This window comes from Maylandia zebra, linkage group LG20, assembly GCF_041146795.1.
Source record: "Maylandia zebra isolate NMK-2024a linkage group LG20, Mzebra_GT3a, whole genome shotgun sequence".
Lineage (NCBI taxonomy): Eukaryota > Metazoa > Chordata > Actinopteri > Cichliformes > Cichlidae > Maylandia > Maylandia zebra.
Window position 1 is genome coordinate 4,196,297 of NC_135186.1, and position 9,946 is coordinate 4,206,242.

At 39.9% G+C, this 9,946-nt stretch overlaps 2 protein-coding genes across 13 annotated transcripts; one reads left to right on the forward strand and one right to left on the reverse strand.

Annotated features, from left to right (window-relative positions):
- Nucleotides 1–826: 826 nt before the first annotated feature.
- Nucleotides 827–7,946, reverse strand: nfyal (nuclear transcription factor Y, alpha, like). Of its 12 annotated transcripts, none has more exons than XM_004554256.6 (10): nt 7,810–7,946; nt 6,950–7,050; nt 5,541–5,624; nt 4,442–4,588; nt 4,009–4,140; nt 3,790–3,892; nt 3,504–3,673; nt 2,543–2,716; nt 2,278–2,388; nt 827–2,134 (listed from the first exon to the last, which is right to left on the reverse strand). In XM_004554256.6, exons 2-10 carry the CDS (start codon nt 7,028–7,030, stop codon nt 2,078–2,080), a joined length of 1,059 nt encoding a protein of 352 aa, XP_004554313.1. In that variant the 5' UTR covers nt 7,031–7,050; nt 7,810–7,946; the 3' UTR covers nt 827–2,077. The 12 variants fall into 12 exon arrangements, with proteins under 12 accessions (XP_004554313.1, XP_004554315.1, XP_004554316.1 ...); XM_004554258.6 differs by having other exon boundaries at nt 3,808–3,892; nt 5,538–5,624; XM_004554259.6 differs by having other exon boundaries at nt 2,278–2,385; nt 3,522–3,673; nt 5,538–5,624.
- Nucleotides 7,947–8,005: 59 nt separating this feature from the next.
- Nucleotides 8,006–9,627, forward strand: ngrn (neugrin, neurite outgrowth associated). The gene is made up of 3 exons (XM_004554265.6): nt 8,006–8,653; nt 8,767–8,877; nt 8,964–9,627. The coding sequence occupies exons 1-3, from the start codon at nt 8,409–8,411 to the stop codon at nt 9,538–9,540; spliced, it is 933 nt and encodes a 310-aa protein (XP_004554322.3). The 5' UTR covers nt 8,006–8,408; the 3' UTR covers nt 9,541–9,627.
- The last annotated feature ends 319 nt before the right edge of the window (nt 9,628–9,946 follow it).

The window sequence follows — 9,946 nt, forward strand, 5'->3', positions numbered from 1 at the left end:
GACCCAAAGGCTCTCTTTTGATTGCATTTCTATACAAGGTCTATATCAGCAGGTCTCTGTTGTCTCTAGTGGGCCAGTGTGCATCAATCAATCATAAAACCACTAGAATGTTGGCAGGTAGGTATTTGTAATACTGATCAAATGTGACCTTTAATTTAGTTATTTGGAGGCTACTGTTCACAGAGTAAGACTTACATAGACGCACAAAATGTACTCTCATCAACTTGTACAAACCCTACTTTGCTAGTCAGCATCAAACATCACTGTTACTCTGCATATTAATTAATTCCCCACTTTTTCCCCTCTTCCCTGATATTTTTATACTGTTCAAGGTGAAAAACCTGAACTTCATCCCCGTTTCAGAATATGTCACAATATAGTTTAAGTTCAACAAATGATTATCCACCACCACTTCTGACCCCCAATTACTAATATTATGACCTAAGTAGTAGTCACTCAATCATCAGTTAGAAACATCTTGAAAATCTGGTAGTTTTAGTTTTGTTTTTTAATCAAAGAATCATATAATGAGATAACTCCTTACTCCTCCTCTTCCTGTGATAGCAAACTGAATATATTTTGTTTTGGAACTTTTGGCTACATAAAATATATTCACAAACAGCTTTTGCTTTGGGAAGCTGTGGGCTATTTTTTGATTGTTTCAAAACATGTTGGTTTTGAAACAAGCTTTACACCTATTCCCCATTTTTCTAGCAAAATATGAAAATGAGGACTGGTTCAAGACTTTTGCACAATGCTGGACATCTCATTATGAACAAATTAAATACATGAGTAAAAAAAAAAAAATGAAATAAGTGCACAAAGGTTTCACAGACTATACACAGAATTTTAATCATCCTTATCAAAAATTGAAATGTATGTTACTTTGTCCAAAATATCTGACAATTATACTCATGCAACAAGAGAAAAACAGTTTCTAATGAACATAGTTGTGAAAAAAAAAAATTCCAGCAAATGTCATCCAAGGCATTATAATGCAAACAAAACTACATGGCATTGGCTAAGACTCAGGGGACATTTTAAATAAATAGATGACAGTCTGAACTCTACACAATCAGGGAGTAAAAAAAAAACAAAAAAACAGAAGAATCCACCTATAACCTTGAGTCACTTAATAAAATTTAATTGACAAAGGTTACATGAATACAATGTCAGAGTACTATTTAAAAAAAAATAACATTGCAGGACTGCATCTGACAGGTAAAAAACAATTCAAACAAAGAAGAAAAAAAACCACCTAGACGGACTGAACGATGAAGATGTAACTACGTGGATAAGAGTGCGTAAGGTGATGCAACACTGAACTACTTTTTTCCCAACAAACACCAACTACTAACTGTATAAAATGCATCCACACAACTGGGCAAATCAGTAGGTATTCCAAACACATTGGGGAAGTAATGGCTGTACAAAATCTTCACATTAGTATTACATTTCTGTTTTTACTCAGTGAACACAGGGCATGCTGAGACCACCCCTGCGCTATGTGGGTTTAAAAAGATGAAATTCCAAAATAAGGGCGCTTACATAAAGAACAGCAGTGTAGCATCAATGCATAAAGAATATCTCTTTTTAAAAAAAGAAAAAGGAAAAAAAAAAAACACAACAGGTACCATTTACAAAAAATATTTAAACCAAAAAGCATCCACTGGTGACAAAAATCTCATTTTCAAACAGACCAGGATCTGACATGATGGCTTCATGGCTGTCATTTCCTGTCACTAGCTTCGTTATTTTCAAAACTAATGCTTACGAAAATAAAAAGCTGGTCCTTAGTGCTCAACCAGATAAGCTGAGCATGACAGCATCCATTTTTTTGGATGAACAAGGCCAGAAAAGTTCATAGTCTCAGCAGCCATACAGCCAGCTCCCTGGAAGACCAGTGTAGGAGTAGAGACAACAGAAAAAGCCCAGTGGTAGCACTGTGGTTTGGTGTATGGCGGTGAGGCAGGAGGAAGTACAGATGAAAGGAAAAAGTGGTGGCAGGAGGTCAGCTGCGATGAAGAATCTCAGGCAGGGTAGAGTTCAGAAAGAAGTGATGATGTCAGTGACAGTGCTATGAAACTCGGATCATCTGAGCCACTGTCTCATCTGCTGCTGCCTGGGCAACATCCTGCATCAGAAGGGCAGAAATGGGAGGTAACAAAAGCAAATTGAGCTCATACACTTAAAATCTCACAGTTTTAAGTGTATGACAATTTGCAACAAGCATTATAGGCTTGAGTTGCTATGTTCTTTCTACACACAGCTGCCTACCTGTGATAATCCCAGACCCATTTCCTTGTCCTTAGGGGAAAAGAAACGACCACCATCTCCCCGCTTACGCTGCATTGCATGACGATGGCGAGACTCATGTAGATATTTCTGCTAGACAGGAAGAAGGTGGATTACTCACATTAAAATTTGGTTCACAACAAGCCCATCACTAAAAATCACACACAGAGTACAACACAGAAGAATTTAAATATATAGGGTTCCCCCCCCCTCTCTCAAGTCTATACGTTTGACAGAAATGGCCTACCCTCCTTTCCTTGGGAATCTTGCCCTCTGCTTCCAGCTTAGCCCGAGCCTGTCTTCTCTTTAGGATGCGATGGTACTGTTTGGCATTGACATACAGTGGCTCCTCTTCAAGCATTTCAGCCCCTGGCAATGGGATTCGCTGCATTGTGGGAACGCCGCCACCTCCAGGTACCATCTGATTGAAGGAAAAGACAAAGACACAGTGCTTAATATGTCACGCATTTTACAACAGATCCTACTCACAAAAAGACAAATATCAATCCATTCAAATAAAAGAAAAAAGTTCACACTGCTCTTCCACACCCATACAGATGTTTTAAGTCATTCTTATTTAGACTCCCCAACAGTTGCATACTGGGTCTCCACTGCCAGGAAATTTCACAATGTCAGTTTATTCTACTAACTACTAGCTTAAGGATGCAAGCTGCCCAACCTGAAAAGTCCAGAGCAAAATGACACAATGAAACTGACCATCAACTACTGTTTGTACAAAATGGGTAGCATTCAAAGACAAGCCGGATTTGGATGACCATTCACATCATTAAGATTACAGTCTATGCAGTGAACACGGCATCTTTTAAATGTGGACTTAAATTCAAGGAACCCTATTTATGCTTTGTTGTTTTCAGGCAATATAAGCACCAATAATGAAACTTCCAAAACATTATTAGTTTTACTTATGAACAAAATGCTAATGTGAATTGTATTTAACATGGATACAGCCCGGGAAGAGCATGTATCCAAAAATCACCTGTTTAGAAGGACCACAGGTTTACAGGGGGGGTTAAACAAACCTAGACGTGTTCATTTTAGGGTTTGATAAGGTGAGCTATAATTATAACTGACCTATGAAAACACCAGTGATCATTCATAAAAAATATATGTTTAAGCCCATGACCTTTACCATATACCCATGTGAGAGTCTAGATTAGGAAAAACAAAGGTAATAAGGTGCTGGGTACCTCTGCACAGGGCCTTACCATGACCATTCCACCTGCATTGACCATGTTGCCAGAGACGGGCAGGGTGACGGTCACAGTGCCTTGGCCGCTGTTGGTGGTGTTGGTGTTGGCACTCCCTGCTTGTACAATCTGGGCACCTGCCAAGCTGGCAGCTGGAATTGTGATCATTCCTGAAAACAGATAATCATCCCAAAACTTTTTGAACATGACAACTCACCCATGCTCCTATTTAGAAAGTCTAAATAGCAGAAGTCAAACACAAATTTTGGAGGACAGCCTAGTTTACCCTGCTGCAAGACAGTACCATCTGCATTGACAGGCTGGTAGACGATGGTCTGTCCATCAGCTGTCTGTGCCACCTGTTGGCCCTGCACGCTGATCTGCTGTCCCTTGATAGAGAGGGGGGAAATTACTTTACATCATTTTATGGGGATTTATTTATTCAATAGATTTTTAAATAAGAAGCTTGGGTTTTTGCTTTTTTAATTTTTTCAAAATTTAGTACTTGGTTCTGTCCAGCTGTCATGCCGGTCTGGGGCTGCTGGATGATGATCTGCTGAGGCTGACCCTGCTGGCCCTGCAGCTGCAGAGTCTGACCACCTTGCAACTGGATTTGACCTGGCTGCACCAGCTGGATCTACAGACAGGTACAAAAACATCAACAGTGGTTAACTGGATTATAGATCAACACCACAGCAAACAGAATAACAAGGATAAACATGGAAAAAAAGTACACTTTGCTACCTCGCTATCAACTTAATCTTACATAAACACTAAAAATAACAACAAGGGGAAAAAAACCTACTCAGTGTACAACGTGCTTCTCAAACTTCAGCGTTTACTTCCAAATCTATACTAGTTAGTTTACTATTAATATTATTCCAGAGTAAACAGTGTTGCTTTAGAGAACAATGTATAATTTAATTTAGATACTTTACCTGCTGTAGTCCCTGAGCACCAGATACAGGGACCTGCATTATGGTTTGACCCTGACTCCCTGACATGGCCTGCACCATAATGGGTTGCCCTGACGATGTGATGAGCTGTCCACCGCTCACCTGAACCATCAGAGGCTGTCCCTGGACCTACAGGGAGATTCAGACAGCTATTATAGCAGCACTGACAGTGTTCGTCTCGGTGTCTCTTGTGACTTGCAGAGCTGCATGCAAGTGGTATGACATGAGAAACATCCAGGATACTACACTGTGGATAAAAGCACTTGTTGATCTCACGTTTATGGTTTCCTAAAATACAAACATGAAAGCATCCTGTTATATAGCATAGATTATTTCTGGACCCAATGTATCTAGTGTATGTTTAATCATTTTTCTCATGAGCTTAGGCTACAGAAAAATACAAAACTTCTGCATGTAGAATTTAGGTCTTGTATTTACAGCCATACTGCTATTGAAACAAGAGCTTACAAGAACGGAATTTGCTTCCTGTACCTTTGTGGTCAAGATGTTGGTAAAATTAATTTGCATTCACATGTTCAACTTGGTACTGATATTTCATCTTATACCATAAAGTGACCACAGCGTACAACTTATGGTCTGTGGCAGCAGCAGCAGCATGACAGGAAGTAAAATTGTAAGGGCAAAGGTACCTGCTGACATTATTCAGCACAACAGTAAGAAAAATATCAGACTATGATGAACAGTGGCAGCCAGTAATGGATGTGGATCCATGCAGACCTCAGAAGGTTGTTCTGTTGTATATTCTGCATATTTTTCTCCACAGCCATCGCACTTGAGAACAAGAACATCTGACTTTCTAAACTTGCTTTTAATAGCAAGAGACAAGCACAACTCAGTTTAGACAGCCATGAGAGCAAAAGCAAAAACCGGAGGCTGACACAGAAAACACTGTGCTGAGGAACGTGCAGTTGCAAGACATGCTTGGGAGGGAAATGATGAACCAAACAGCACAGATGGGTCCTGGAAAAATAAAAATACAAACAGCCCTGGCTATGGCATGCAAACCGGTAGGCTGTGAAACAGTCATGACACTGACACAGGGCGGCGGTGACACCACTACCTGGAGTGTCTGCACCTGCTGGCCTGAGGCCGTCACCACTGGCGCCTCTGTTTGCAGCTGCACAGCCGTCACTGTGCCCTGTGTCTGCAGGCAGGGCAGGATACAGACTCATATATACAGACTCAACAACAAAGTACCAAGAAAATATATTGGAACTGGATTATTGCATCTCAAATCATCTTTTTTTTAAAAAAAACAATGTATACTCAACCATTTCCGATTTGCCTAAAAATTATATGGTTTGAGGCTTGGACATATCTATAATGCCTGCTTTGAAGTGTTAGCTTCATGTTTGAAATATATCTAGATTTATTTATTTTAAAAGGCCAGTAAACCCAGTTTTCTGCCTTTTAGGCAGAAAGAATCTGCACAATGAAAACTCAAACAAAGTTTGAACATGATTACCTTAAAAATTTGACCTGAAAAGATAAAAAAGTTTGCATATTTTTAAACAATTATGTTCTTGGTTATAAGTAGAGTAATTAGAAAAGATCTGTTCTATTTAGATTATTAATATTTTTGTGGTATAAATGTGTGTCATGTCTCAATCTAGCATGAAACTTGAATGAAAATAGCATCTTCTTCATGTTTGTGACTGAGGATTTCATGTTAAAAATTATTATACATGTTATTTTGCATTATTGTGAAATACAGCTATATATCGTTGAGAAATTGTCACTAGTTGTCTTTTACAATGTGACTTTTTTATTAGTCTTTACTAGAGATACCACTTTTTTATGTCCGATACCGATATCATAAATTTGGATATCTGCCGATACCGATATGAATCCGATATAGTGTTTTTTAATCAATAAAACTGTTTGTTTAATATATTGCTGCATTTTGTATAAGTTCATACTCAAGTTTAAATAAAGAACAACACTAAAGCTATTCTGTTATACCTGTATATAAAAAATACACTGCACCCAAAATATTTCATAGTTCAGCAATACTGATCAATCTAATAAACTTAAACCTACTCCATCCTCCCTATTCTGGTATTTTAAAGAGTACTTAGCAGAAATATTAAGCAACCTAACTAATAGGGTTCCAACTCCCAGCAAAAAAAAAAAAAAAAAAATAGAGAACCACCCCCCACCTCATGACGTTTAATCAACGTAATCAACTTTAATTTGATGCAGCGTGGAAAATAAAATGCACAGAAATAAATTATTTTTCAAGAATAATTAAATAGATTCAACGTCTTTCTTCAACAGAACTGCAGACTGCACAGATCGTACCTTCCCAAAGGAAAAAGTACTATAGCTTAGTAGGGTATATTAGACTTAATGGTTACTATATACAGTAATGGACTTCTATACATTTTACATCAGATTAAAATTTTGGGTGTGAGAATCAGATATTATTTATTAAAAGCTAGACAATAAAATTGTCAACCCTAAGCTCACCTGCTGCTGGATCTGTCCATTGGCTGTCTGAACAACAATCTGCTCTCCAGTAGTAGTGGTGGCAGTGGTGTACTGCTCCATGGCTTTTTACCGTGAAAAACCTGATGAGGCAAAGACAAAACATACAAATGAACCAATATTGGATTTCTATGGTTTACAGTGCATTTTATACGTAAACAAATGATAATTTTTTTCGACGGCAAAAAACCCCGTCTTTTTAACCGATATCTACGTGTTTTCAATTTATTGTTCTCAATATTTAAATAGGACCTACTGCTTCCTCACACCGACTTGTGCCGCACTGTGTCAAATGTGAAGTCTACGAATTTCAGCTGAAACATAATCCCCCCAGGAGGACACAGCCGTGTCAGCTGCTGGATTCCTTTAAAGGGGAATTTTATTTAGCGGGTATTTTAGTGGGGAAGCTAACACGGCTAGCGCCAGTCCGCTAGCTAAAAGCGTGGTAAATTCTAGAAAGCGCATAAGGATGCCATTTGTGTCGTAAACTCCGAACGTGTATATTTTCTTGTGGGCAGCTTGTTTATTACAGCTCATTATAATGTACCTGGCAGCGTTTGCTGACGGTCGAACGGTGGCTTTATACCCGCTCTTTGTTCGAGAAACGATATTTTAGCGAAGGAGCTAACGCTAGCTAAGGCTTGTGGACCAAGCGAGGATCATGTTTCCTCGCGGTGGCCAACGCTAGAAACATGAAGCTATTTGTAGGTCTTGGGACGCAGCGGTCGAAATCAAACTGCAATTTGAGTTTTTTGCATTAAGCAGGGTTAGTAATTTGGTTGGTCCATGACAAACCAATCCGTGCTGACAACTACCAATGCCTTCAATCGGGGCTTCCTTACCGTATCTTCGCTGTCCGGTTTCCCTCTGATTGGCTCCAGTACAGCTTGCTAAAGCCCAATCAACAAAGTGAGCGGACAAAATGGCGCAAATGAAACAACGGCGACTGGGAGAGAGGTGCGCAGCTGCGTGACACTTGAACAGGGGGGCGAGGCAGCGTGCAGTGTCCCTGTCCCCTCGGCAGATGTCGCCATTTAGTTTGAGTTTTTATATTTCAGCAGACTTCTCCTGACTTGTATTATTTATGTTAACTGGTATTCGATCATGTTAAAAGTGGAAATTAATCCAGCATCAGTACCGTCAAACCTGCAACGCGTCCAATTTAAGTAGTGTTATGGTTCAGGTAATCACCTTTGTTCAGTACAGGGACACGTAATAATGTTACCTCCGTAGCGCTAGTTGGCAGTAGAGCGCCGATTTTATGCTATGAGCCCAGTGTTTGCGGAAGTACTTCTATGAGTGGTGCCATGAGTGCGTGAGCAGCAAGGTTAATTTTAATTTATAGTAAAATAAGTTTTTGTTTTCATGACACCTAAGTGACTCCCTAAAAACAAGAAAAGAAAAACGAAAGGAATAAAAGGACGACACATCGTTTATTGGCATGGCCAGGTCTGTGCAGATACTCTCCCTCCTCTCCAAGTTTGGTGCTCCATCTCTGATTTCCTCAGTGAGCGCTACCAACTGCCGATTTGCAAGCAGAGGGGCCAGCAAGGCACGGATGGGACAGGGCCCTGCGCAGGCAGACAGAGGATCGAGCAGACCAGGATACAGCGATCAGACATCTAATGGAGAACTCGAACTGGAGGACGTGGAGGACGTGGAGGACAAACTGCAAGCCTTAATTCAGTAAGATTCAATAGGACTTTTCACACATTTCTCCAGTGTAAAACTATGTTAAATAATAAATATATGGTGTCTTTATGACAAGATATATGAAGTATTCTGGGGATTTGTTTCAGGGAAGAAAGAAAAAGACAGAAGACTGTGAAGTATCACATATTGAGGAGGCAGATGACACCATCAGGAGCTCCAGAGAGGAGGTTAACCTGGGATGCCATTGAGCAGATCAGGTGAGAATGAGTGTTAAGTTTGTCCAGACAGTAAACTAAGAAGTGTTTCAAATTAAGCCTCATATGAAATCTCAATCAACTTTCAGACATCTGAAGCAAAATCAGCCAAATGAGTGGACAGTAGAGCGTCTGGCTGAAGGCTTCTCTGTCAGTCATGATGTGATCCTGAGAGTCCTGAGAAGCAAATTCGTCCCCTCTCCTGAAAGAAAAGCCAAGCAGAATGCAAAAGTAATGGCTAAAATGAGCCAGCAGGTGCTGCCTTCAGGTGCTAGGACACAGCAGGACAGGTTGAAACTTCCCGAAAGGAACTCACAAGCCATACTCCCACCTGGAAGCACAGAAGGTGCTTTGATCCCTGTGGCTAATCAGACTCCGGTGATTCAAGGTCATGGCTCACGTTCCCTAGCTAAGAGTCCTGTCCCTGTTACTGTTCAGCCCACACACATTGCAGCTGGTATTAGTGAAGATGCCACAGTGACAGAAACAACAGAACGCAGCACTAATGACAGTGACCTTACAGAGGAGGATGAAGAGAGTTGGGATGGACAGGTGTTGACACAGGAAGAACTTGAAGAGCTTGTGAAAATGGAAAAGCCCTCTCCAGCAGTCCAAGTTGGGAATGATTTCTTTGATGCAGATGGAAACTTTTTGTATAGAATCTGAGAACATGTTGTGTTGTTAGCTCAGCATGTACAATGTTGGGGTCGTGCAAATTACCAAATAAAAGTTATTTTGAATCTTTGTGCAAAAGATATTTACACTTATATATTTTTTTCGTCCAGATATTTCATGCCCATTTCACCCATGTATTGACTTCCCAGTTTATCCCTATGTCAATTTTTATTGACATAGACAAATACACTCACAAGCCACTTTATTAGGTGCACCTTGCTAGTACTGGGTTGGATCCCCTTCTGCCTTCAGAGCTGCTTTAAGTATTAGTGGCACAGATTCAACAAGGTGCTGGAAATATTCCTCTAAGATTTTGGTCCCTATTGACATGATAGGAATTATGACATCATAAAGTCATACAATTGCTGAAAATATGATACATATGTGATGAAAACTT